This window comes from Cygnus atratus, chromosome 4, assembly GCF_013377495.2.
Source record: "Cygnus atratus isolate AKBS03 ecotype Queensland, Australia chromosome 4, CAtr_DNAZoo_HiC_assembly, whole genome shotgun sequence".
Lineage (NCBI taxonomy): Eukaryota > Metazoa > Chordata > Aves > Anseriformes > Anatidae > Cygnus > Cygnus atratus.
In genome coordinates, this window is record NC_066365.1 from 74,783,759 (window position 1) to 74,810,333 (window position 26,575).

At 56.9% G+C, this 26,575-nt stretch overlaps 2 protein-coding genes across 8 annotated transcripts in view; both read left to right on the forward strand.

The window, feature by feature from the left end:
- Positions 1–20,211, forward strand: part of PTPRA (protein tyrosine phosphatase receptor type A) — a 104,813-nt gene extending 84,602 nt beyond the window's left edge. For all 7 annotated transcript variants that reach the window (XM_035547485.2, XM_035547487.2, XM_035547488.2 and 4 more), the window contains 18 exons: positions 898–982; positions 3,002–3,075; positions 4,368–4,504; positions 10,501–10,591; positions 10,893–10,969; positions 11,606–11,642; positions 12,754–12,851; positions 12,940–13,059; positions 14,031–14,197; positions 14,978–15,113; positions 15,429–15,578; positions 15,698–15,791; positions 16,145–16,221; positions 18,193–18,327; positions 18,411–18,536; positions 18,623–18,774; positions 18,949–19,084; positions 19,756–20,211. In XM_035547485.2, the coding sequence (XP_035403378.1) occupies positions 898–982; positions 3,002–3,075; positions 4,368–4,504; positions 10,501–10,591; positions 10,893–10,969; positions 11,606–11,642; positions 12,754–12,851; positions 12,940–13,059; positions 14,031–14,197; positions 14,978–15,113; positions 15,429–15,578; positions 15,698–15,791; positions 16,145–16,221; positions 18,193–18,327; positions 18,411–18,536; positions 18,623–18,774; positions 18,949–19,084; positions 19,756–19,830 (1,967 nt within the window). In that variant the 3' untranslated portion in view covers positions 19,831–20,211. The remainder of the gene's footprint in view (positions 1–897; positions 983–3,001; positions 3,076–4,367; positions 4,505–10,500; positions 10,592–10,892; positions 10,970–11,605; positions 11,643–12,753; positions 12,852–12,939; positions 13,060–14,030; positions 14,198–14,977; positions 15,114–15,428; positions 15,579–15,697; positions 15,792–16,144; positions 16,222–18,192; positions 18,328–18,410; positions 18,537–18,622; positions 18,775–18,948; positions 19,085–19,755) is intronic.
- A 3,311-nt stretch (positions 20,212–23,522) lies between these two features.
- On the forward strand, positions 23,523–26,511 carry MRPS26 (mitochondrial ribosomal protein S26). The gene is made up of 4 exons (XM_035547281.2): positions 23,523–23,799; positions 24,974–25,111; positions 25,340–25,463; positions 25,740–26,511. The coding sequence occupies exons 1-4, from the start codon at positions 23,549–23,551 to the stop codon at positions 25,869–25,871; spliced, it is 645 nt and encodes a 214-aa protein (XP_035403174.2). The 5' UTR covers positions 23,523–23,548; the 3' UTR covers positions 25,872–26,511.
- Positions 26,512–26,575: the final 64 nt, after the last annotated feature.

Consider the following 26,575-nt stretch of genomic DNA (forward strand, 5'->3'; position numbering starts at 1 on the left):
GTGCCCTTGAAAAGTGTCTGCGAGGAGCGAACAATGAAGCAAGCTAAATTAGTTCATACTCGCCAGCCTCGAGGTGCGAAGGGCGAGAGCACACACGATGGGTTGTCTGCAGTCACCTGCTGTCTGCACTTGGTGCCTGCAGGAGGAGAGAAGTCCGAGCAGGGGCTGAAGGCCACGTCTCTGCCGCAGCTCAGACACCGTTTCGTGATGAAGCAGGCAGACATCCAGCCAATATCCCCCAGCCTCTCTAACAAACCTCAGCCCCGGGCTGAACACAGTCGGAGTCAAGACTTAGTGTGGAAGCATTGCCTCTTACTGGACGAGAAACTGGAAGCAAAATCATGACTATTTTAAATAATACACAGCATCTGTGTGGTTTTATGAAGGTCACAGTTTTCACCTATTTTTATTATAAGGATCCTTACCATTTTTCCAGAGCTCATGGGCATATTTAGAAACTTCACACACCGATCTTTACGACATAGGCAGAAGATGCTACGGGTCTGCAGGCAGCAGAGCAAAAACTTCTGCCCTGCAGCAGGTGGATCACTACGGGCACTTTGAATTGTGCAGAAGGACCCCCTAGTGTGGCCCACTTCTCCCCTCTTGCAGCTTTCTCAACAGCAGTTTTCATCTCTGAGATCACAGTTTCCAGCTCTTAGAGAAAATTCAGGTGCTGCAAGTGATGTTGGTAGGTTTTAATCTAACCCCGGTGTATCAGTACTCCTTGAGTATCAGGTCATGGACCTGTCTTCACTGCCAGACTTGACAAATGCAACCCTATCGAGTAACTGTGTTGTTTGAAAGCAGAATTTGTAGGGCTCCGCCCTGTTAAATTGTGGCTCTGGGTGTTTTTAGATAGCTGTTGGTAACTGCACCTTTCTTTTCCTGTTGCAGATGAGACTCCAATTATTGCTGTGATGGTGGCCCTGTCTTCCCTCCTAGTCATAGTATTTATTATTATTGTGCTGTACATGTTAAGGTAAGAAATGCTTTAATGCTGACTTCTCTTACTTGACAGAAATGAATTACTGAATGAACAGGAATAAGCAAACGACTGGCTGCTTCCTATCGTGAGCCTTTTGTTCTGTTTCCTAAGCTGTGCAAAACCGACACAGCCAGCGTTAGAAAAAGAAGTCAGTAAGGATAATGAAAATTATGTTTGGGGTTATTTAATAAATGCTGCTTATTCCTTTCACTACAAAGCTATTCCTTATGTGGGGTAATGCCTGTTCAGTTAGTGAAAATGTGATATTTAGTAGGACAGGCTAAACTGAAGTCCTGTTTGTGCAGTTACAGAGCAGGTAAGGTTTCCTTGCAAGGCTCGGGGTGATGGTTTGAGTAACCTGGGGAAGCTGAACTCTGGCTGGCTCTTGAGCCAGAAAGTCCTTTGTGTGTGAAGGTGCATTATTCCTTCATTCCCGTCTTGATATCGAACATGATCCAACGTCCGTGGAAGCCAAGCTGTGCCATGTGTACCACACCTGTACGTCATGGAAGCAGCTCTCCCACTGCATGGTGATGGGTGCTGGAGCTTGTCAGGAGCACCGGGTGATGCTGCAGCTGGAGCTGGAGCCTAACAAAGCCTTTTTGGATCCATTTATAAAAAATCCAAGCATTGGGGCTGCTCAAAAACATACCCTTAATGAACCCAGCTCCTGAGTGCACGTCTGTTCAGCTAGAAGAGAGTGTTTATTCACCTGCAGTAAACATTTTAATTTACTCGACGTTCTGGTGATTAAATAATTTAAAAAAAAAAAAAAAGGCAATTTCCTTAGTGGTAGAAAAATTCCCTTTGTCTCTTGGCTCAGGGCCTGCTCTCGCAGCAGTGAACCTGAGGAAAGTTTTGCCTCGGGAGTTCGGCAGCAGCAAAATTTTGAGTCCTCCCCACCTGGCACCGGAGCCGGCTCCAGGCCTGGAAGAAAAGGTTTCTGTTCACCTCGCTCCCCCTGCGCCTGGCCGGTGATTCAGCAAAACACTTAACTTGAGGCAAATGGAATGTAAGCATATGCTTCAAGTTAAAAGCAGATGGAGAAGCGCTTTGCTGAATGAGGATGGATTAACTTATGTTTTACGGGCTTTGCTGAATCAGCCTGCGGCGCAGGAACTCCTTGGGGTGCCCTCTGTAAAAACCATCCTTAAAGGCCATCCTCCTGGCCTGCATCTTGTGCCTGCAGCCTTTCTGATCGCATTTGGCTAGAAGCTGTGTCCGTGGGCAGGATTTTACAGGTCCTCTTAGCGCTGTTTGCTTGTTCGCCTCTTGGATCCAACGACGAATTCATAAAGACGTGAGGAAGGGAAGTGCAGCGTCACTGCGAGACAGCTGGCCTTGGCCTCCACAGTGACAGAGCCACAAAACAGTTTGGGTTGGAAGAGACCCTAAAACCCATCTATTTCCAGCCCCTGCCAAGGGCAGGGCCCCCTGCCCCCAGCCCAGGCTGCCCCCAGCCCCATCCAGCCTGGACTTGGGCACTGCCAGGGATGGGGCAGCCACAGCTCCTCGGGGCGGCCTGGGCAGGGCCTCACCGCCCTCACAGTGAAGAGTTTCTTCTTGTTTCTAACCTAAATCTGCCCTCTTTTGGTTTAAAACCATTCCCCTTGTCCTATCACTGCACCCCCTGACAAAATGTCCCTCCCCAGCTTTCCTGCAGCCCCCTTTAGGTACTGGAAGGCCGCTGTGAGGTCTCGCAGGCCCATTTTAGCAGAGGCAGGTTTCCAGGCACAAACCCTGGAAATTTCCCAAAGTATCCCAGTTCTCCCCAAATCTGATACAGGTGGGGTGGTCCAAATAGGGAGCCGGGACCGCTCGCAGGTCGTGGTGTGTGTGGTTTGGGAAAAAGGTTTGGAAAAAGGGAAAACAAGGGCCTGGGGCAGGCAAAAGGCTCAGCTGCGAAGGCACACCACGAGGCTTAGAGCTGTGGGTGGGCACCACTCATCCAGACTGTAACCCGGCATCTTGGTGGTTGACTCCTGATTTTCTCAACTCCCTTTTCTCCCTTAGGTTCAAGAAATACAAGCAAGCAGGGAGTCACTCCAACTCCTTCCGCTTGCCCAACGGCCGGACGGACGATGCAGGTGAGGCTCGTGTTGCCATGACTTGGGGGCAGAGGCTTACAAAGCAGGTCAATTCCTTCTTCAAAATACAAATGGATTGTTTTAGTTGCTTTTTAAAATTTATTTATTTGTAAAACAGAGCCCTGTAGAAGTCCAGGAAGCCCGTGTGTTTGGCACTGTAGCAGTCTGAGCTCAGTGCAACTTCAGCAGGCAGGACCCGCTGCAGCCAGAGGGCTGGGTGCCCTGGCTTTGTTTCCCCTAATGTTTTTGCAGGAAGATGTTTTTTTAATCTGTGTTTTCCTTTCTTTCTTGTTCTGAACTTTCTGTTTTCCATGATTCTGACACACTTTTATAAAATGAGAATTCTCTTCCCTACTTTAATTCCAGTGACAAATGTTTTCCCTCAAGTGTTCAGTAATGTGATCGCTTCCAAAACCGAACTGCTTGCAATTCCTCTTGAATATCCACAATATCCATTCGACTCAAATAAGCACATTTTTTGAAAAAACACACCTTTGTGAAATAATTCAACATCCTTCTTCACTTTTAAATTAGGGTGACAGCTGATTCAAACTCTTGTGGAGGTCTTCACATTGACTGTAGGCACCAAGTTAACATTTCAGAGAGAAAGCAGGGGATGCATTGGGTTTTCTTTATAAAAACCTTTTTGAACTTCTGAAAGATGCACAAAAATTACAAATGCAATTAAAAAGTCTTGTGGCAACCTGCTGTAATGTGAGTGATGTCAGTAAGAGCTGAAGAGGATCCTCCACCTCTCAGACTCAGTGCAGATCTGTTTTTTGAGCTCCCCCCATATAAACCAGACACCTTACAAGTGAGCGCTAACTGAAAATCAGCACCTTTTTTTCATGTTGGCAGCTAAGGCCTTCCCAGCCCAAGTTTTATATTGCTATAAGCTAAGGTGTGAACTTCATAAACCGTCAGTCGTGTTGATATAACCCTCACGTGGCCTTTCTTGGCTTCGCTTGCCTTGCGCGGTAAAACCACACGCGAGAGCGGCCCTCACTGTGCTCACCTGGGAGTTACGTCACGGTCATCCTGCCAAACTTTCTGTGTTAATGAGGATAAGGGATGAATTCAAATGAGGTAGTCTTCAAAAAAGCATAGGATGGTTGGGGTTGGAAGGGACCTCGGAGTCCCCTAGAGCGAAATCCAGGAGCAGGGACAGCGAGGTGGCCCCAAATGCAGACAGCCCAGGGTAGGGGAGCCTCCTCTGCCCACCCGGGCAAGGATGGGTGCCGGGCACGGAGGAGTGGCTGGGGGACACCTCTGATGCCCGGGTGTCGTTGCAGAGCCTCAGAGCATGCCGCTGCTCGCCAGGTCCCCCAGCACCAACAGGAAATACCCGCCTCTGCCCGTCGACAAGCTGGAAGAGGAGATCAACCGCCGGATGGCAGATGACAACAAGCTCTTCCGAGAAGAGTTCAACGTGAGTGCCTTTGCCTCTCCCTCTCTCCCGCAGCGCGAGGGATGGATGGGAGCAGGACAGATGAATAAAGGGGTTTCTTTACTCCATCGCAGTGTTTTTTTCCAGTGGACACAACCAAGCCAGTACGGGGTGGTGGTCATCTTTCAGACCAGTCCAAAAGGCTTCTCTGTTCCTCTGCAAAGCAATGAGTGTTTATTGCAAGGGGGGCAGTGATTATCTGCAGCCCTGGAGCAATTTCACAGCTGATGAGATGAAGGGCGTGATGGAGAGAGAATTCAAATCTCTGTCTTCTTTCCCTTAAATCCCGCAGCTCGGGCAGGCTGCTAACAGTGTAGGGTGTATGACACACAGCAGAAAAATCCCGGTCTCATTTTGCAGAACAGCGGAGACAAAACAGCTGGTACATCAAAGTGGAAGCTACTCGGAGACTTTTACATATTTATTGCAAAACACACGAAGAGATTTTTACTCTTGTAACTGGTTTTTAGGATCTCTCTATCTCTTTGCCTGAGTGTGCCTGTCTGCCCACCCACCTGCTCTCATTTTGTAGCCTTCTCTTGGCATCTTCCATCCCATTGTCTAGGTTCATCTTGTGTTTAAAGTAGGTTACTGAGGAGTGGTGGGGATTTGCAGGTATGCTGAAGGCTCCCCCCTCCTTGCCCACACCTGTGAGGCTCTTTTCCCACCTGCAGCCCTGTGCAGGGATGCCAGCTTGGGGGTGTCACATGAGCAAAGGGGATAATTGAGTTGATAAATAATGAGCAGGGCTACTCTCGCTTTCACTACAAAATGCAGAGAGCTTTGCTAGCAGGCTGCCCTTTGGGTTACAGTTTTCTGGGTCCGGGACGTATCATGAATGCCTTGAGGTGGAGGAGCTCTGGAAGAGCATCCCGGCCCGCTGGTTTCCTCCCCGGTGCTGCCTTCCCTCCTCCCGATCCTCATGGCTGTGACAGAAACACCGCCAACATGAACTGCTTCTAAAGCTGTGCTGTGGTGTTGTCTCAAATCCACAAACAGACAAAACAAGAGCTCTGACAGAGGAATGGAAATGACCCAGTCTGTTCGAGTAAGCTGTTAACCTAAGGTGCCCTTGAACAATAGGTTTGAGGCCCTGGAGCTTGAGATACCGGTGGGTGAGGACGAGGTAGGAAGCCTGCCCAGGAGGATGCCTGAGGTGAGGAAGTTGACTCCATGCCTCAGGACTGCCTCCACCAAGAAAGAAAGAAGGGTGATTGTTGTGGGCGACTCCCTACTCAGGGGAACGGAGGGCCCTATTTGTCGGCCTGACCCCACGCATAGGGAAGTCTGCTGCCTCCCTGGGGCCAGGGTCAGAGACGTTACCAGGAAGCTTCCAAACCTGGTTCGCCCCTCTGACTATTACCCGCTTTTGATAGTCCAGGCTGGCAGTGATGATCTTGAAAAGAGAAGCCTCAAGGCTATCAAACAGGACTATAGGGGGCTGGGACGATTGGTGGAGGGAGCGGGAGTGCAGGTGGTGTTTTCGTCTATCCCTACGGGGGGAGGGAGAGGCACGGAGAGGACATGGAAAGCTCACGTGGTTAATAGGTGGCTCAGAGACTGGTGCCGGCACAGAAATTTTGGGTTTTTTCACCATGGGGAGCTTTACTCGGCACCCGGCCTGATGGCCTCAGATGGGTCCCTATCTCCAAGAGGAAAACGGATCCTAGGCCAGGAGCTGGCGGGGCTCATAGAGAGAGCTTTAAACTAGGCGAGAAGGGGGACGGGGCTCAAACAAGGCTTGTTGGAGCCGTGCCGGGGGAAACAATGGCTAGGCTGGGGAAGAAGGCGATGGCCCAGCTGAAGTGCATCTACACTAATGCACGCAGCATGGGTAACAAACAGGAGGAGCTGGAAGCCATTGTGCAGCAGGAAGGCTACGACTTGGTTGCCATCACGGAGACGTGGTGGGACCGCTCCCATGACTGGAGTGCTGCAATGCCTGGCTATCGGCTCTTCAGGAGGGACAGGCAGCACAGAGGGGGTGGTGGCGTGGCTCTCTACATTAGAGAATCTTTTGATGTTGTGGAACTCCAGGCTGGGAATGATAAGGTTGAATCCCTGTGGGTTAGGATCCGTGGGAAGGCCGGCAAGGCTAGCGTCCTGGTCGGGGTCTGTTATAGACCGCCGAACCAGGATGAGGAGACGGATGAGGAGTTTTATAGGCAACTGACAGAAGTTGCAAAATCGTCGGCGCTTGTCCTCGTGGGGGACTTCAACTTCCCGGATATATCCTGGAAACACAACACGGCACGGAGAAAGCAGTCTAGGAGGTTTCTGGAGAGCGTGGGAGATAGCTTCCTGACGCAGCTGGTCAGTGAACCCACCAGGGGTGGTGCCCCGCTAGACCTTCTCTTCACAAACAGAGAAGGACTGGTGGGAGATGTGGTGGTCGGAAACTGTCTTGGACAGAGTGACCATGAAATGGTAAAGTTCTCTATTCTTGGCGAGGCCAGGAAGGGGACCAGTAAAACTGCTGTATTGGACTTCCGGAGGGCTGACTTTGAGCTGCTCAGGACGCTGGTTGGCCGAGTCCCTTGGGAGGCGGTTCTGAAGGGCAGAGGAGTCCAGGAAGGCTGGGCGCTCCTCAAGAAGGAAATCTTAACGGCACAGGAGCGGTCTGTCCCCACGTGCCCAAAGACGAGCCGGCGTGGAAGAAGACCGGCCTGGCTCAACAGAGAGTTGCGGCTTGTGCTTAGCAGAAAAAAGAGGGTTTATAATCTTTGGAAAAAAGGGCGGGCCGCTGAGGAGGACTACAAGGATGTAGCGAGGCTGTGCAGGGAGAAAATTAGAAAGGCCAAAGCTCATCTGGAGCTCAACCTGGCTACTGCCGTTAAAGACAACAAAAAATCCTTTTACAAATATATCAATGCGAAACGGAGGACTAAGGAGAATCTCCATCCTTTACTGGATGCGAGGGGAAACCTAGTTACTAAGGATGAAGAAAAGGCTGAGGTGCTTAATGCCGCCTTTGCCTCAGTCTTTAGCGGCAATACCGGTTGTTCTCTGGATACCCAGTGCCCTGAGCTGGCGGAAGGGGATGGGGAGCAGGATGTGGCCTTTGCTATTCATGAGGAAATGGTTGGCGACCTGCTAAGGAGCTTGGATGTGCGCAAGTCGATGGGGCCGGATGGGATGCACCCGAGGGTACTGAAAGAACTGGCGGAGGAGCTGGCCGAGCCGCTTTCCATCATTTATCGGCAGTCCTGGCTATCGGGGGAGGTCCCAGTTGACTGGCGGCTAGCCAATGTGACGCCCATCTATAAGAAGGGCCGGAGGGCAGACCCGGGTAACTATAGGCCTGTCAGTTTGACCTCAGTGCCAGGAAAGCTCATGGAGCACATTATCTTGAGGGTCATCACGCGGCACTTGCAGGGCGAGCAGGCGATCAGGCCCAGTCAGCATGGGTTTATGAAAGGCAGGTCCTGCTTGACAAACCTGATCTCCTTCTATGACAAAGTGACGCGCTTGGTGGATGAGGGAAGGGCTGTGGATGTGGTTTACCTTGACCTCAGTAAGGCTTTTGACACCGTTCCCCACAACATTCTCCTCAAGAAACTGGCTGCTCGGGGCTTGGACTGGCGTACGCTTCGCTGGGTTAGAAACTGGCTGGATAGCCGGGCCCAGAGAGTTGTGGTGAATGGAGTCAAATCTGGTTGGAGGCCGGTCACAAGTGGTGTCCCCCAGGGCTCGGTACTGGGGCCGGTCCTCTTTAATATCTTTATCGATGATCTGGATGAGGGCGTCCAGTGCACCCTCAGTAAGTTTGCAGATGACACCAAGCTAAGTGCGTGTGTCGATCTGCCCGAGGGAAGGAAGGCTCTGCAGGAGGATCTGGATAGGCTGGAGCGATGGGCTGAGGTCAACTGTATGAAGTTCAACAAGGCCAAGTGCCGGGTCCTGCACCTGGGGCGCAACAACCCCAAGCAGAGCTACAGGCTGGGAGATGAGTGGCTGGAAAGCTGCCTGGCCGAGAAGGACCTGGGAGTATTGGTTGATAGTCGGCTGAATATGAGCCAGCAGTGTGCTCAGGTGGCCAAGAAGGCCAACAGCATCCTGGCCTGTATAAGAAGCAGTGTGGCCAGCAGGTCTAGGGAGGTGATTGTCCCCCTGTACTCGGCTCTGGTGAGGCCGCACCTCGAGTACTGTGTTCAGTTTTGGGCCCCTCGCTACAGGAAGGACATGGACGTGCTCGAGCGAGTCCAGAGAAGGGCGACCAAGCTGGTGAGGGGTCTGGAGAACAAGTCTTACGAGGAGCGGCTGAGGGAGCTGGGCTTGTTCAGCCTGGAGAAGAGGAGGCTCAGGGGAGACCTTATCGCTCTCTACAGTTACCTTAAAGGAAGCTGTAGTGAGGTGGGGGTTGGTCTGTTCTCCCACGTGCCTGGTGACAGGACGAGGGGGAATGGGCGAAAGTTGCGACAGGGGAGTTTTAGGTTGGATGTTAGGAAGTACTTCTTTACCGAAAGGGTTATTAAACATTGGAACGGGCTGCCCAGGGAGGTGGTGGAGTCGCCATCCCTGGAGGTCTTTAAAAGACGTTTAGATGTACAGCTTAGTGATATGGTTTAGTGGAGTACTTAGTGTTAGGTCGGAGGTTGGACTCGATGATCTTGAGGTCTCTTCCAACCTAGAAATCTGTGTCTGTCTGTGTCTGTGTCTAAGGGTTAAGACTGAACGATGACGGTTTACAGAACAACACCTGGCCTTCAGCACTGATTGATTTTGGCAATAAGTCAAGTATCGTGCTCTGATCAGCTCCTCTGAGATGTCTAGAGCCTCTCCCTGGTATTGCTGAGCTCTACAGCCTCTTGTGATGACGAACCTCATACGGTTTCCTCTCGGCCACACAGTAACAGGCAATGCTGAGAGAGGTGATGAGGTAGGGGACAAACTTAATAACTGGAGCGTTACGCCAGGGCTGCTGAACTAGCTGGATTCCCCACTGGCCTAATTAATGAAAGAAAATCCACTGCTGGCCTGATTGTGCTGCGGGTGTGGTCTGCAAATTCATAAAACCTTAGGCCCAAGGCGTGTTATGTTGATATTAGGACTGTGACAAGATAAAAACCACGCTCGACTTTCCCCAGCTGTCGCACAGCTCAGTACCCCTTGTGACAGAGGGAGCTGCGATAAGCTGGAACTAAATTCTTGCTGAATAACTGGGGAGGGGGATCGCCCGGGTTGTAAGCACTGGATTGCACAGAAGGCTTCCTGGTCGGGACAGGATGGTGCAGGGCAGCTCCCTCCTAGCCCTGTGGGTACTTGGGCCATGGGGTTTTGAAACAGGGGCTTCAGTCGGGGCGTGTTTGGCCTCGCTGTTAATGGAGGAAATCTCAGCAGGAGCCTCCCTGCGCAGAAACGAGCTCCCGAAACCCTGTGCTGGTGGGCTTGGTGTTGGAGGCTTTACTGCCACCTCGTGTCTGTGGGTCTTGAGACTGCAGATAGCGCCTCTGGGAAGGGATTTGCTCAGCCCAGGCTGTCTGAATGATCGCCTCGAGCTGGGTGGGGGCAAGGAGCACTGCAGGGGTGAAGGTGAGGGACGTGGGTTGGGGGGACTCATCCGGAGGGGCAGGCGTACGGGGAAATCACGTGCCTTAGCAGGCTTAGCAGAGCTGTGACAGGCTGTTGGTGTGGCTTACCCATGGATTTTGGAGAGCTGAGCACCCAGGATTGATGGTGCTGCCCAGAGAGCTGTACGTCCCGCAGGGAGCCCGTCTGTCAGCATGTGTAAGCAAGGGGGAGCCACTTCGTGCTCTGATTTTCTTTCCATGAATAGGAGCTGCTACTCACCTACCTCCTGGGGGCCAGCGAAGGGCAAAAGTTAATATTTGCCCTTCCTTTTTGCCCCTCAGATGGGATGCTCAGACGTGGCATGCCTCACCAGTGCCAGAGCACTGCTCGCTTCACGCTTAGAGCAGTGCCACGAGTCCCCTGGTGCGGGACAGTATCACCCAAAACCCCGTTTTGTGCCGTTGCAGGCTCTCCCAGCGTGTCCCATTCAGGCCACGTGTGAAGCTGCTTCCAAGGAGGAGAACAAGGAGAAGAACCGATACGTGAATATTTTGCCCTGTAGGTATCAGAGCGGCCGGTGGGGCTGGGGGTGTGGAAGAGGGAGGACACCGCCAGGGTGGTCTCGCCTCCCGGAGGGGCTGCTGCAGCTGCCGTAGCTTTAGACACACACCATACATCCTTGGGTTAGGTCCAGCACCTCCCCAGGCTTGTTCACAGAAGAATTTGGGGGCACAAAGTCATTTATGTGTGCAGCAAAGCCGGGCTGGGGACCCACAGAGCCCGGGCTGCGCTCCAAAAAATGTCTTTTTCAGCCCCATGGGGTTTTTGTTTTTAATGCCCAGTTGTCATTTTTCCCCAGATGATCATTCCAGGGTTCACCTGACTCCCGTCGAAGGGGTTCCTGACTCTGACTACATTAATGCCTCCTTCATTAATGTAAGTGCTTGTCCTGCTTGAGCGGCTGCTTTCCCCCAGAGCATGGCCCAGCCACGTGTGTGGCTTTTATGGGGTGCGACTTTTGTCTGGAAGAGGACCCTTACGGACGCGGATGAACGTGTTCCAGCGTTGGGAGCACGAGGCAGGGAGCTGGGACTCGTAAATTCCGCCTGTAGCTCTGCCATTGCTCGGTCCCATCTCTTCACACCTCGCTTTTCTCCCACTTCTGAAATAATGAAAAGCTCCTTGGGGCGCTGCAAAGCCCAAGCCAGCCGCTTTGGGAGGGATTTGGGAGCCGTTCCCAATGAGGAGGGGATTTCTGATTAACAGCTGACGACTCTTGGGGCTGATTAATCACAGGTACTTCCCAGCTTGCAGGGCTGGACATGAAAAAGACATCAAGTAGTCGGCTAAAATATATTTAGAGATAACTTTGCCCTACTCGGCTCCTAGGGGGCAGCAGGGTTTGTGCCTTTTGGTAGTGAATTGATGATTTTGGAGAGGGGGAGAGCATAAACTTCACTTTATAGTGCTCATATGAATACAAAATCTTGCTTTTTCTTACTTCGATGTCCTGTTTCTTGCCTTGGACAAATGCTGGTCTTTCACCTTCCCTTTTTCTCCTTTTTTCCGTAGGGGTACCAAGAGAAAAACAAGTTCATTGCTGCACAAGGTAAACAGCTGGTTATTCTGCTAGCTGTGCCTCGAGGGATTTGGGCTGGGTCCTTCTGCCCTGTGAAGCTGTGCGAGTAACTGCAGGGCAGGGCCGCGTGGTGGACCCTGCTCAGCGTGAAAGGAGGCTGGGCTGGCCCACAGTTTGTCCCCAAAAGGATTGTATTTCTGCGGGTGTTAGGGAAGGAAGAGAAGCCCTCCCTGCCTGTGAAATACCAGGTGCAGGAGGGTGTCGATAGATTTCTTCCTCATGCTCCCAGCCCCAGAGCCTTGTCCTCCCACCCCGAGCCAGAGCTGCAAGTGGCTGAGATCTCCCAAAATATTGCTAGTTAACCACTCAATTAAAGGCCCCTTAATAAAGCTGGGAAACCATTTATGCTGGAGAGAGCGCCGAGAGGTCTCTCTTCATTTCTGCTCCTTTATAAACCTTAGCAGAGAAGAACGTGGGCTCGTGTCCTTGGAGAGAAATGGCTCTGTTCTTCACAGGGGAGGCAGGACCTTGGGCTACAAGTGCCACAACTCCTCCCAAGCTCAGGTGCCTCCCGGCAGAGCCTCCCAGCAGCTCTCCTGTGGGTCTGGTCGGCAGCACCCAGCTGGGGCAAAGCTTCGGCTCTCTTTTTTTCTCCTGGCTCGCCCTGAGCCTCGGGCTTGGCAGGGGATGTGGAGGTTGAGTCAGCTCCTTGTCTGGCAGGCAGCGGACAGCTATTCCCGTGCCATATTGAAATAGGATCCTGTGGTTGAAGCACAAGGCTCGGGGGCAGGACTCGTGCGTGCTATTTGTGACGGCCACGGTTTCCCCGTGTGACCTTGGGCAAGTTGTTTCCACGCTCCGTTTGTCTGATTTCCCCTTCTCAGGCTAAAAATGGAGTTCCTGATCATAAAAAGTATCCAGTCCCTTAAAAAAAAAAAAAAAAAGCCCTGCTATTGTGTGTGATAGGGTTGTTGTTTGGGTTAGCCAGCCTACCCGGGGACGCATCCTGTGCTGACATCTACCGGCAAAAACCATCTCGCATCAGCCACGGCTTCACGCCGCGGCGGGTTTCGGTCCCAGCAGCGCTCGTGTGTCTGATTCCTTTCCCTAACCACGACACATCTGCTCACCTCGCCCTTAGGACCAAAGGAAGAAACGGTGAATGACTTCTGGAGGATGATCTGGGAGCAAAACACGGCAACGATCGTGATGGTGACCAACCTGAAGGAGAGGAAGGAGGTGGGTGCCGGCGTTTCGCCTCTCGCCTCGCTCTGCTCCCAGGCTGTGCTCCCGAGCTCAGCCGCCCGCTTCTCGTCTCTCCCCGCAGTGTAAATGTGCTCAGTACTGGCCGGATCAGGGCTGCTGGACCTACGGGAACATCCGGGTGTCCGTGGAGGACGTGACGGTGCTGGTGGACTACACCGTGCGCAAGTTCTGCATCCAGCAGGTGCCGCGCCTCGCCTCGCCTGCCGCGGCCCTCCCCGCATCCCTCCTCAGGGCTGGTGCCCTCTACAGTTTCACCCAACTAGCCACAGCATCCCCACCTCCCTTTTTAACCAGAGTTATTAAAAACGTACTCACCTCAAATACCTGGGACCCTGTTCTCCGTACGTCAGCATCGCTGCACTGAAAGCAGGCAGCGGGCAGCAGCCAGGTCTGACATTCAGCCCTGTAATCCTCCAGCAGCCGCTGTCACCAGCGTCTCGCCCACAGCCCCTTTCAGTGCCTCCAAAGAAGTCAGATCTGTCTCAAGAGCCGAGACAGAACCCAGTGCCGCGTGCGTTGGTTTTCATTGCTTTCCCATCTGTCGCTGCCTCGTCACACCCTCCGAGGCTCCGGCTGCGTTACTCACTGTTTGTTTTCCCCGTGCTCCCAGGGGTAGGCAACAAAGCTGACGCGGGGGAGACCAAATGCCTCGATGGAAACCCGTCCAGAGCCTGAGCTGGGCTCTCTGAACCTCACCCTTTGCTCTGACAGCCCGGAGCGCCGAGCTTGTTTCCTCCCCTGCTTTTAACACAAGGATTCCGTCGGCAGAGGCGTGGGGAATGAGAGAGTCACGTTAGGAATGAAATTCGGCAGCTTTCTGCTCGGCTGGAGCATGCAGGTGGCATCACCTGGGTGATGGTAGGAGCTGGCTCTGCAGGAGAGCAGGGGGGCTCAGGACACGCTCAGTACAAGTCAGGCACTGCTCGGGTGTTTTACAGCTTCAAGGCCACCCAGAGGATGCAGGATATGAGACAGAGCAATTAAAATTAGATGCTTTTTTAGAGCCTAATACAGCCCTGGAGCCTGGGTCCAGTGCTTCCTAAGCCTGCCAGTTCAGCCTGGGGGCCGTAGCTCCCTCTCTGCCCTTGCTTTTGGGAAAAGAAATTAAATCTAAGTATTTGTGATGAATCTGAGCCGGCCTTTCCCCTGCAGGTAGGCGACGTCACGAACAAGAAGCCTCAGCGCCTCGTGACGCAGTTCCACTTCACCAGCTGGCCCGACTTCGGGGTGCCCTTCACTCCCATCGGGATGCTGAAGTTCTTGAAGAAGGTGAAGACGTGCAACCCCCAGTATGCAGGAGCCATCGTGGTGCACTGCAGGTGAGCCCGGTGACAGCTAACCTCTGCCTCTCCTCACGTGCCTGGAAAGCATCTTCTGGTTAATACCAAAAGGACGTTTTTTTCCATCAGGCCTTTTTTTTTTTTTTTTTTCACTTGTTATTTAACACTGCAAGCTTCGGCCTGTCCACATGGGAACACTCAAAACAAATTTAATCTGAGTGAGATTCTTGGAACCAGCGACGTGCTGGCGCTCGCACTGAGATGAAACCATCACTTGATGCAGCTCGATTCAGTCGGAGCGAGCCGAGCTAAAATCCCCTCCTGTGCTTCGGCAGCACCTCCCTCGGCAGGAGAGGGCAGCATCCTGAGCTGCAGGGAGCTGGTGCTCAGCCCGCGAGAGGGAACCACATTGTTCGAGCTCACCCGAAGCGAGTTTCAGGCTCAGCACCACCCCTGGGGTTTGCAGGAGGCTGCCTGCCTTTCAGAAAGGGAAAGCCCCACGGTTGAAGGCAGAGCTGCCATTTGCCACCTCCCAAGTCCACGTTTCCAGCTTCCTTCTCAGGAGGCAGCAGGCGAAAGGGCTCGGGCTTTCCGTAGCATCGCCCAGGCCTCATCTTCCATCTCTCCTTAACGGCTGGCACAGAAACAAAGCCTTCCCCAGGGGCTCACCCTCACGGGATGGAGGGTGGAAGGGCAGCGGGTAGAAACCTCTCCCTTCTCCCAAACCCGGTTTGCTGTTCGCTGGGCAGCTCTGGGCTCCAGCACGGGGCCCTCGGTGCTGCTGCACTGACTTATTCCTTGTCCCCTCTGCCGTTTCAGCGCCGGGGTGGGACGCACGGGCACTTTCATCGTCATCGACGCCATGCTGGACATGATGCACGCCGAGAGGAAGGTGGACGTTTACGGCTTCGTCAGCCGAATCCGGGCTCAGCGCTGCCAGATGGTACAGACAGATGTAAGCGTGCCGCTGTGCTTTCTTCGGGCTTCGCTCCCCGGGGTTTTCCTTCGTACGCTCAGTCCCAGAGCCACCTGCAGCGGCTCTGCGTGCAGGTCGAGGCCGTCCCCAGGTTTGGGAGGAGCACCGAGACAGAGCTGTGTCAAGGGAGCCTTTCGTTAGGTCCTGCGGGATGCAATCACCAGCTTCCCCTTCAGCTTTGTGTCAGATTCCTGCAGGAATAGCAAATAAGGCCTCGGACCCCTTCCGGGGTGCCCGCTGAGGTTCCCCCGAGCGCAGCGGGGAGCTGACGGCCTCTCCCTGCACCCCTTCCAGATGCAGTATGTGTTCATATACCAAGCGCTCCTGGAGCACTATCTCTACGGCGACACGGAGCTGGAGGTGACTTCGTTAGAAATCCACCTCCAGAAGATCTACAACAAAGTGCCAGGGACCAGCAGCAATGGCCTGGAAGAGGAGTTCAAGGTGAGGCTGGTTCCTGCTCTGCTGGGTTTGCTCAGCCCGTGCTGGAGGGAGCCCCACGCGCTCGGCTGGCCTTCGGTGGCCCCAAAAAGCTCTCCCTGCTCTCCTTTCTTCCTCTGCAGAAGCTGACTTCGATCAAAATTCAGAACGACAAGATGAGGACGGGCAATTTGCCGGCAAACATGAAGAAGAACAGGGTGCTTCAGATAATTCCATGTAAGGCTGGCTTGTCTGGGTGAGCGAGGAGGGGGACAGAGGCGTTTGTGGGGTCACAGGATGGCTGAGGTGGGAAGGGGCCTCGGGAGGACATCTGGCAGGGACAGCATGAAGGGGCAGGGTCAAGGTGAGGTGGGTTTTCAGGACCTTGTCACCCCTTCTCCCTGCCCCAGTCCCCCCAAGCCAGGGCATGGCAGAAGGCAGAACCAAGTCTTCTCGTCCTAAATGAGCAGAGGGCTCCCTTCCCTGACCTTACTGTGTCTCATCGAGGGCTTGGTGACTTCCCAGCCAAAGGCCGTGCGTAACTCTCAGTAAAGGTCCCCAAAACTCAGATCGTTTTGCTTCTGTTTTAGATGAATTCAACCGAGTAATCATTCCAGTGAAGAGAGGTGAAGAAAACACAGACTACGTAAATGCGTCCTTCATTGACGTGAGTCTTCCTCAATCTTCTCCCACCTCACACTCCTTCCCATGGGAAGGATTTGTCCAGAAACGCTTCTCCTGCGGGTTTCATAAGCTTCCTTCCACTTCCCTTTGCTTTTAGCACTGAATGGTGCTGGTTTGTCTCAAAGAAACCGTGCGGGCAGGGGTTTCTCCAAGAAACCAGTCTGTACCCACAGTTGCTTTGTGGCTTGAGTGGGAGAGGAGGTTTGGAGCCTAAGGAGAGCCTCCAAATCCTGCTCTCACTTCTGCAGCTCCGGGGTTTGACGATGGCTTTGGAGAAGCGGATGCACAAAGCCATGAAAGTAATTGCTTCGTGGCACCGCTCGTTTGGTCAGAAAACATCCGCTAGATTAGTTAATGGAGCGGTGCACGGGTCCCAAAACCCTTGAGAAAACCAGGTCAATCCCATTACACCTGTCCTGGTGGCTGGAGGAAATGAGGCAGGGAGGTTAAGTGCTTTCCTCACTCCGAGGAGGACGTCAGTGATTGCACAGCCTTTTCCTCGTGAGTAATCCTGTTGACTTCAGGGGTCCATCTCCTCGCAGTGTTTGTCTTTGTGCAGTGATGCCAGCGCTGGGTAAGCGACAAAGAATTTTGCTCTTCCCTAGCCCAATCTCTAATACCATTTTTGTTCTAATATCATTTCTCCTCGCCCAATTTCTAATTTCATTTCCTAACGGCAGCGGGGCTTTTTTCCCCCCAGAGGGTAATTACTGCCATGGGCTGAACTAGTAAAATCAATGTATTCCCAGATAAAACGTCCCAAATGATCTCTTCCCCCAAAATCCCTCCTGTCGGGTCCCTGCATTTCGCTCTGGCTGTGCTCTGGCTGCGTCAGCTTCTGCCAAAATGCAGATGCGAGCAGCCGCCTTGTTCTTGATCAGAAGGCTGAAATGTCAGGCAGGCAATTTTGTTGAGGGTTCAATTTCCTGCCTCCGCTGAGTTTCGTTTAAATGACGAGCTCCGAATGACGAAACATCTGCATTCAGTCTGCTGTGAGGTCACGGGGGAATGTTGGAGGTTTTCTGTCTTGAAGCACTTCTTGTTGTGGAGCAGAGTCACCCTGACTTATGACAAAGCCTGGTTTTGCTCCCTGCTTCCCAAAATCCCCAGTAAGAAGCAGAACTGTAGCACTTAGCCGCGACTGCTACGAAGTTCGGACTTTTCAACGTGTCTTAGGAGTTGTGGAAACCCAGACCTTTCTCCTCCAGACACGTGGGGCCACGCACGCGTGGGGAATTTGATCCTGCCTCAGCTGCACTTTGTACCAACGAAGGTCTCACCGTGGCAGAGCTCTGGCTGGCGGTGGCTCAGCTGCCGAGTTTTTGGGGCTGATCAAGCCAAGGCAGATGGCTCTGCCCAGCCTACGATTATTTGCACAAACGGTCACAGTGCTCCACAATTTCACGCAGCTCGGCAGCGTGTCCAGCAGCACATGGATGTATCCTCTGCTGCTGCACGCAGTCCCCACTCGGAATGAGCCAGAAAGCCCCAAATCCACCGGATTCACCACTTTTCGGTTGTTTTGCGGGGGGAGGGCTCACATTTGGAGGGGAGAGCTCCCACGCAGACCTCAGCCGGTCGAGCTGAGCGTGCGGAGAGCCTGGCACGGCGCGGGGAGCCGCGACGAGCAGCCTGGGCACCGCAGCCTCTTTGCCTGGCGTGGAGGAATAGGGCAGGGGGCCCAGGGAGAGCGGGTGTGGCGTGCCCTTTCGCTTGGCACTTGCAGGCAGGATCAAGAGTGCCTGCACTGTGCTCTTTGCTGAATTAACTCGCACAGAGAGCTCCACAGGGGTGCACCTCCAGCCCTTTACCTTGCCAAGAGCTGGTGCTGTTTCCCCAGGGAGCTTTCTCACCAGGGCAATGACACCTCTGCCAAACCCCCTCCGGGTACCACGAACAAGGCTCGAGGGTGTTTCTCCCCAAAAAACCACTTTTTCCCTCTGTTTCCGTGCAGGGTTATCGCCAGAAGGATTCCTACATCGCCAGCCAAGGGCCGCTGCAGCACACGATAGAGGACTTCTGGAGGATGATCTGGGAGTGGAAATCCTGCTCCATCGTGATGCTGACGGAGCTGGAGGAGAGAGGCCAGGTAAAGGCATGGCCTGGCTGCGCCCAGGCGAGCGCTAAAAGAAACCAGAGCACACCCTTACCCCTCCCGCCATGCTTTCCCAGGAGAAGTGCGCCCAGTACTGGCCCTCCGACGGCTCCGTGTCCTACGGAGACATCACCGTGGAGCTGAAAAAAGAGGAGGAGTGCGAGAGCTACACGGTGCGGGACCTGCTGGTGACCAACACCAGGGTAAGAGCCCGGCCTTGGCCCTTCGGGGGCCTCAGGTTTTCCTCCTCCTCCTGCCGTGCTGAGCTCCAGTTGTGCTCCTCCGCCAGGAAAACAAGAGCCGACAGATCCGGCAGTTCCATTTCCACGGCTGGCCCGAGGTTGGGATCCCCAGCGACGGGAAGGGGATGATCAACATCATCGCGGCTGTGCAGAAGCAGCAGCAGCAGTCGGGCAACCACCCCATCACTGTGCACTGCAGGTAAAGCCCCGAAATTCGGGGTTCGCTTCGCCTTCGTCTCAAAATGCCATCAGTCTGAGACCGTGCAGCTTGGGTTGTGCGTGGAGGTGAGAAAAACGCCAGCAGAGCCGGGCTGCTCGGCGCAGCTCGGGCACAGCAGAGGGTTTCCTTGACCTCTGGCTTTCTCTTTGGCAGTGCCGGAGCAGGAAGAACGGGAACCTTCTGTGCGCTGAGCACCGTCCTGGAAAGGGTGAAGGCAGAAGGGATTCTCGACGTCTTTCAGACGGTGAAGAGCTTAAGACTACAGAGGCCGCATATGGTGCAGACACTGGTAAGGGCGGCTGAGCACCCCGCACACACCCCGCGCTCCTCAGGCCCTGTGGACCTCAGCGAGGACGTGCTGGGGACTCAATTCCGTGAAATGTTGGAGGCAAACTTCCTCAGCTGAAGGTTTCCTCTCCCCGTGAACGCTTTGGGGTGGAGGTGGGTCAAGAGGTTCCCTCCCCATCCTCCTGCTCGGACATCGGGGGAGCGGAGCTGGACTGGCTGAACGCATCAGCCCCCTTTGAGCGCTGGCATGAGCTGGAGGAGCCTTTCTGGGGGCATCCTCACCCCTCACCCCGTGTCATTCCGGGCTCCGGGAGCCTGGAAACTCATCCTGGGCGGCTTCGCCAGTCGGTGCGGCAGGGAGAAGAGCAGACAGGGCTGGAGGAGGTCTAACAAGAGGGGGCTGCAAGGATGCTCAGCTTAAATTAAATAATTTAAGGCTGTTTGGGCTCAGAATAGGAGCTCAGAGGGGAGGAGGAAAGCTGCTGCCTCCATCCGGAGACATCCCCCGTGGGTTTCACCCCTTTCCCAGCCCCACAAGAGCCGTAAAGTGCTTTAGGGTGCAGCAGGGGGCAGCTGGTAACGGTAACAGCTGGGCGCAGCCCCCAGAGCACCTCGTTATTTCTCAGACGTGGATTTCCCCTGCCTAACCCCGTGCTCTTCGGCTCCCCGCAGGAACAGTACGAATTCTGCTACAAGGTGGTGCAGGAATACATCGACGCCTTCTCAGACTACGCCAACTTCAAGTGAAAAAAATACAAAAAAAACAAAAAAAAAAAAAGACAAAAAATGACAGAAGAGTTGCCTTCTTTAATATTTTGTAATATTCTGTTTGTTAATATACCCCCCCAGAATATGTGTATATATCTTAACTGTTTTAGAGGTTGGTACCACGAGCTTCATCCTAGCTGGAGATTTTATATGTAGCAAAGTGTTAGTGCAGATACCGTCGGCTCCTTTTTTTTCCAATGTTTTATTGGGGAATTAAATAGCGTGATGTTTGGATTAATATTGTCATACCATCTCTCTTCTGGAGAGCTGCTACAGGCTGTTATTTTGTTTGTAAATCTTTTTTTTCTTTTTTTTTTTTTCTTGAGGGAGTAAAGCCTTTTTAAAAAAAAAAAACAAAAACGAAAACAAAACCGCAACAAAACCAAACGACCGAGCTAGTCTGGATCTCCTCTGAAAAAAAATCACCCACAAAGCACAAGCTTTTCCGAACTCGCAGGGAAATGGTTTCACATTTTTCTGCTGGTCAGCTCTTAAAGAAAAAAAGGAGAAAAAACCAACAAAAAAAGCTTACTCTGTGTGTGTGTATCTATATAAATATCCTCGGTTTTGGATAAGAAGCAGCAGAAGTTGCCTCCTTCGGGGTCAGGCCCCCACCTGCTGTGGGGTTGGGACCCGAAGCTCGCAGCGCCGGGCGGGATTTCGACTAAAAAAAGGGGGAAAAAAAAAAAAAAAAAAGGATTTTTGCTCCCTGAAGGAAATGCCCTTGTGGTTTGTGCCTGCAGCTGCGGGGCCGGAGCAGGACCCCTCCATCCCTGCTCACCCCATCCTCTGTGGGTGTCCGGGTGTCCCCAGCCCTCCCCCAAATTTGTGGGACCGACGGGGAGCTGCGGCCCCGCCACGAAGCGGCGTCGGGCTTGCTGGGGCCGTGTTCGCGTTCCCCCAAATCCAGTGCGTCCTCGTGCGTCCCCCTTTTCTTTCCCAGCCATAAAATGAAAATTGTTTTTGCCTTCTCTTCGCCCCCATTTTTTGTGGGCGGAGATTTGGGTCCCCCCCCAGATTATTTCTCCCAGCACCCCGACGGCCACGCGTAGGGTCAGGACTCGGCTGCTCCCTCCCAGGTGGTAAATCCAGGGAAACCCTAACCGCGACGGGACAGGGCACGGGAAGAGCCCTAGAGAAAAATCCTAAAGGCACGGTGCTGCAGCGCTTTCCTGTTAAGAAAAACAACACAAAAACCAGGTGAATATGGTGAATTTTAATAGTTTTCTCGCTCTGAGGAGGCGCTGGATGAGGATTTTTCCCCTTCCTTGATGCTCAGAGCTGGTTCGCGGCGTTTTGGGGCCGGGGGAGCATCGCAGACCTTTGGCCGTGGGCAGAGCGGTGGCGGCGAGCTGCCGCCGCCTCCTCTGCAAATAGCAGGGGCTGGAGAGCTGCTGGAGCTAATCCGGGGCCGGATCCCCCTTAATCCGGGGCCGGATCCCCCTTAATCCCCTTCCCCGGCCCTGCCGCGTCCCCGGAGCCGGGGGCTTTCGGCCAAGCGGGCAGAGGGATCCCGACCAGGATTTGGGGCGGCAGAGGGAAAATCGGCAGGGAAAAGGGAAAATCGGAGCCCTGCTGCGATGGGGGAAACTGAGGCAGGGGGGATTTGCTCAGCGCCCTGCCCGCCAAGAGCATCTTCCAGCCCCCCCCCCCCCCGGCACCCCGGGGCTGGGCGGGCGCTGGCTGCGAGGTCCCCGGGGAGCGGGGCCGACGTCAGCGCCGCCGAGCTCGGCCCTACAAAGAGCGGTGCTGAGCCCCCCGCACAGCGCACAGCGCCGAACGCAGCGCCCCGAGCAGGTGAGAGCCTGGGGGGCGGGGGGCTGGGGGGGGGGAGCGGGGGCACCGCGGGGTGGGGGGACCCGAATCTGCCCTAGGGGCGCCCGTGGGTGCTCGTCCTCTACAGCATCTCCGTCCTAATCCCAGCCCAGCAGCACCCACAGGTGCTCATCCCCTCCGGCATCTCCGTCCCCAAATAGGACCCTGGGGTGCCCGTCCTTGCTGGGCACCAAGCAGCACCCATGGGTGCCTGTCCCCTCCAGCACCTCCACCCCAAACCCAGCCCAGCAGCACCCGTGGGTGCTCATCCCCTCCGGCATCTCCATCCTAATCCCAGCCCAGCAGCGCCCACGGGTGCTCACACCCCCGGCATCTCCATCCCAAATCCAGCCTAGGAAGCACCCATGGGTGCTCGCACCCCCTGGGATCCCCACCCCAAACCCACCCCGAGCAGCACCCGTGGGTGCTCATCCCCTCCGGCATCTCCATCCTAATCCCAGCCCAGCAGCGCCCACGGGTGCTCGCACCCCCTGGGATCCCCACCCCAAACCCACCCCGAGCAGCACCCGTGGGTGCTGCACCCAACCAGGGTGCCCTCCCCCACCGGCAGCGGGTACGAGGCCGGGTGCTGGGGGGGGGACGCCCCGACCCCACGCCCCCCCCCTCGGCCCCGCAGCCCCCGGCCATGGCTCCCCGCGGCGCCCCGCTGCTGCTGCTGGCCCTGCTGCTGCTGGCGGGAGCCGCCCCGGGCCAGCACTGGTCCCACGGCTGGTACCCGGGGGGCAAGAGGGACCTCGGCGCCCCCCCGGCCCTGCAGGTAGGGGGAAACTCCCGGATTACCCCCCTTTAGGTTATTTTGCCCCCCAGATTATAACCCCCCCCCCCGGTTATTCCCCTCCCCAATTTATTCCCCCCCCCCCAAGAATTACCCCCCCACACTCTGCCTGGTTATTCCCCAGCCCCCAGATTATCCCCCCCCCATGGGATTATTCCCACCTGGGTTATCCGCCCCCTCCCAGGATTGTCCTCCCTTCCACGGGATTATCCCCCTTCCCATGGGATTACTCCCTTCCCATGGGATTATTCCCCCCCGCCGGGATTACCCCACTCCCACAGGATGACCCCCTCCCCACCTGAGACTGCCCCCCAACACCCGGGATTACCCCCCTCCCATGGGATTACCCCCCCACATACCCTGGATTACCTCCCTCCCATGGGATTACCTCCTTCCCACGGGATTACCCCCCCTTCGGGATTACCCCCCAACACCCGGCATTACCCCCCTCCCGCAGAATTACTCCCTCCCCACCCAGCATTAACCTGCCCCACTTGGGATTACGCCCCACACACAACCGGGATTACCCCCCTCTACGGGATTACCCACCGGAATTACCCCCATATAACTCCCCTACGACGGGATTACCCCCAGATTCCCCCCTCCCCACCCGAGATTACCCTCCTCCCCGGAATTAACCCCTCGGATTACCCCTCCCGCAGGATTAACCCTCGGATTACCCCCTTCCCCCGAGATAAAACCCCGGATTACCCCCCTCCCCGGGATTAAGCCCTCGGATTACCCCCTCCCCCCGGGATTAAAACCCGGATTACCCCCCTTCCCGGGATTAACCCCCCGGATTACCTCGGATTACTGCGGATTATCGCGGATTGACCCGGATTACCGCCCTTTCTCTCCCCCCCGCAGGTCCCAGCCCCTCCCGGGCCCTGCCGCCCCCCCCCGGGCCGCCCCCTCCCTCCGCACCCCGCCCGCCCCGGCCCCCCTCCTGCCCTCTAGCCCCTCCCCTCCCCGAACTACATTTCCCGTCAAGCCCCGCTCCCCACCCCCCTCCCACCCCTCCTCCCTCCTCATTGGCCGCCGCTTCCCGCCCTCCTACGTCACGTCCGTCCCCCCCCGCCGGCCGCCATGTTGCGGGCGCTGAGGCGCTGCCGGCCGGGGGCGATCGTGGCGGCCGCGCTCGGCCCCGGCGCCGGCTCCGGGCCCGGCCTCGCGTGGGGCCCGCGGCTGGTGCCGGCCCGGGGCCGCAAGACGCGGCACGACCCCCCCGCCAAGGCCAAGGCGGCCCGCCTCAAGCTGCCGCCGCCCGTCGACCCCGCCGAGCTCGCCGTGGTCACCGAGCGGTACCGGCAGCACCGCGCCGTGCTCGGGGCCCTCCGGTACCGCGGGGGGGGGAGGGCTGGGAGGGGGGTTGGGGGGGGCTGGGGGGGCTGGGAGGGGGGTTGGGGGGGGCTGGGAGGGGGGTTGGGGCGGCTGGGAGGGGGGTTGGGGGCGGCTGGGAGGGGGGTTGGGGCGGCTGGGAGGGGGGTTGGGGGGGCTGGGGGGGGGTTTGGGGCGGCTGGGGGGGGGTTTGGGGCGGCTGGGGGGCTGCTGGGGGGTTACGGTTTGGCCATGGGGCCGCTGTGGGGCAGGGGGCTGGGTACGGGGCTGCTGTGGGGTAATGGAGGGGTTGGGGGGCGACGCAAGGGGGCTGTGGGGCAGGGGGCTGCTTGTGGGGCCGCTGTGGGATGGGGTTGGGGCGGGACGGGCTGCTGTGGGGTAACGGTTTGGGTGTGGGGCTGTTGCGGGGCAGGGGGGCGGCTGTGGGGCTGCTCCTGGCTGGGTACGAGGCTGTTTGGGGGTAATGGGGGGGGGGGGGGTGGCTGTGGGGTACGGGGCTGTCTGTTGGGGCTGCTGGGGGGGGGGGGGTAGGAGAGTGAAGTTTCTGTGGGATGGGGGGTTCGGTTCTGGGGCTGCTCCTGGGCACCTGGCGGGGTGTGGGGCCTGTTCAGGGGTAATGGAGGGGTTGGGGGGCAACGCGAGGGGGTTGTGGGGTGGGGGGCCGTTTGTGGGGCTGCTGGGGAGTGGGACTGGGGCGGTCGGGCTGCTGGGGGGTAGGGGTTCAGCACTGGGGCTGCTCCAGGGCATGTGGCTGGGTGCGGGGCTGTCTTGGGGTAATGGAGGGGTTAGAGGCTGGTACGGGGGGGCTGTGGGGCAGGGCGCTGTTTGTGGGGCTGCGGGGGGGTGGGATCGGGACGGTCGGGCTGCTCTGGGGTGGGAGCGGGACAGTCAAGCTTCTGTGGGGATACATGGCTGGGTATGGGGCCGTTTTGGGGTAACGGGGGGGGGGGGGGGGTTGGGGGGTGATGCGAGGTGGCTGCGGGGCAGGGGGCTGTTTGTGGGGCTGCCGCGTTGTGGGCTCAGGATGGTCCGGGCTTCCGTGGGGCGTTGGTTTGGCTCTGGGGCTGCCGTTGGGTACGGGGCCGTTTGGGGGGTAACGGAGGGCTTGGGGGCAACGCAGGGGGGGCTGCGGGGTGCTGAGCGCCCGGTGCTGAGCCCCCTGCCCGGCGGCAGCTGCGTCTTCAGGGCCGAGGTGCTGCAGCGGAAGCGCGAGGAGCGGCTGCAGCTGGAGGGCTCGGCGGCGCTGCGGGAGGAGCACCGGCTGCTGATGGCCTGGAACGAGGCCGAGAACGCGCGGCAGCGGGCGCGCAGGTGGGGCTGCGGCGGGGCTGGGGGCGGGCGCGGGGGCTGCTCGGGCTTCACGCCCTAAAACCCGCACCGGGCTGGGACCGGGGCCAGCGAGGGCTCCCTTCCCCGGAGCCGCTGCGTTTGTTCTGGCTGCCTGCGACCTCGCGGAGCTTGGGCCCGGGGTTACTGGGTCTCGCTTAGGCGCGTGGTTTGGTTTTTTTTTTTTTCTTCTTCTCCCTTCCCGCGCGGCAGAGAGGAAAGAATTAGGAAGGCAGCGGAGGAGCGGCAGAGGCAGAGGCTGCAGGCTGCGGAGAACAAGGCCAGGCAGGCGGCGGCCTCCCTGCAGGAGAAGGAGAGCGCCGTGCTCCGCCTGCAGGTACGGGCGCTGCTCCCGATCCCAGCCCGTGGGGGAAACGGGCTTATTTCCCGGGGCTTTGTGTCGTGGGAACGCAAGCGTCAGCTCCCGATGGCGTGAGGAAGGGACGGAGGCGACGCGGGAGCTCTGGGAGCGGAGGGCGGAAGAATCTCCCCGGCGGGAGGACCCCGAGTCCTCTTTGCGAGGCTGGCTCCTGTCTCGGGGTCCTCCTCCTGGAGCGCGCGGAGGTGAAACCCTGCCCGGCCGGCGTCAAGCCGCTCCTCCCCTTCCCTTCAGGAGGAAGCCAAATCGTTCCTCACCCCCGAGAACCTGGAGGCGCGCATCGAGGAGTGCCTGGACAACCCGCGCAGCTACAACTTCGCCGTCGACAAGGAGGGCCGCGTCGTCAGGCGCACCGCGCCGCCCTAGCGGGACGGGGCCCGGCGGCTTCTCCCCTGCGGTGCCCGAAGCAGGCACGGGCTTGTCGGACGGGCGGCTTCTGGGGAAGGGGGGGCGGGGGAAACGCTCGGGTGCGGCGGTGGAACCGCGTCGTTTCGAGGTGTCGAAGCGCTGGGGGTCGGGCCCAGCCCCGGCGGAGGGGAGGCGGCGGGTTTCCCTGCTCCCGTTGCCCCGAGGCTGCTCCGCAGCTTCGCCTCCCGCTGGCTTGGACCCTCCTCTTCTCGGAGCTCCTGGGGCCGAAGGGGAGCGAGGCAGATCCCGAGGCGCATCCCAAAGCCCCGGGCACCCCGAGGGCTGCGATCCCGCCGGCTGCTTCCCGCAGCTGACCCCGGCCCGGTCCCCGGTCGCCTCTCCCGGGTCTGGCTCCCCCTTTCCCCTTCCCCTCTGGTTTCCTGCGCTCAGTTGGTCTCGATTTACCCGTGGCGAAAGCCGCGCGCCTCCTGCAGGCGGGGTTGTGCCCGGGCCTTGCGCCGAGCTCGTTACCCCACCTGCCCGGCTGGGCGCTTCCACCTCGGTGGCACAAACCCCGGGTGCCAGCGGCCTCGCGCGGCGCTTGGGCCCCTCCGGATGCTTCTCAAAGTAAACTTGGTCCGAGTGCTTTTGTCCGAAACGCGGATCCCGTGCGTTTTGTTGCGCAAAATCGTTCGCCCTGCGTTTTCTGCCCTGGTGGGAGG

Excerpts from the sequence above, each read along its gene's own strand:
- MRPS26 (XM_035547281.2), top strand. The coding sequence starts at position 23,549 with ATGTTGCGGGCGCTGAGGCGCTGCCGGCCGGGGGCGATCGTGGCGGCC. Across the intron at positions 23,800-24,973 it reads GCCGTGCTCGGGGCCCTCCG|CTGCGTCTTCAGGGCCGAGG; the intron begins GTACCGCGGGGG and ends GCCCGGCGGCAG. Across the intron at positions 25,464-25,739 it reads GCGCCGTGCTCCGCCTGCAG|GAGGAAGCCAAATCGTTCCT; the intron begins GTACGGGCGCTG and ends CCTTCCCTTCAG.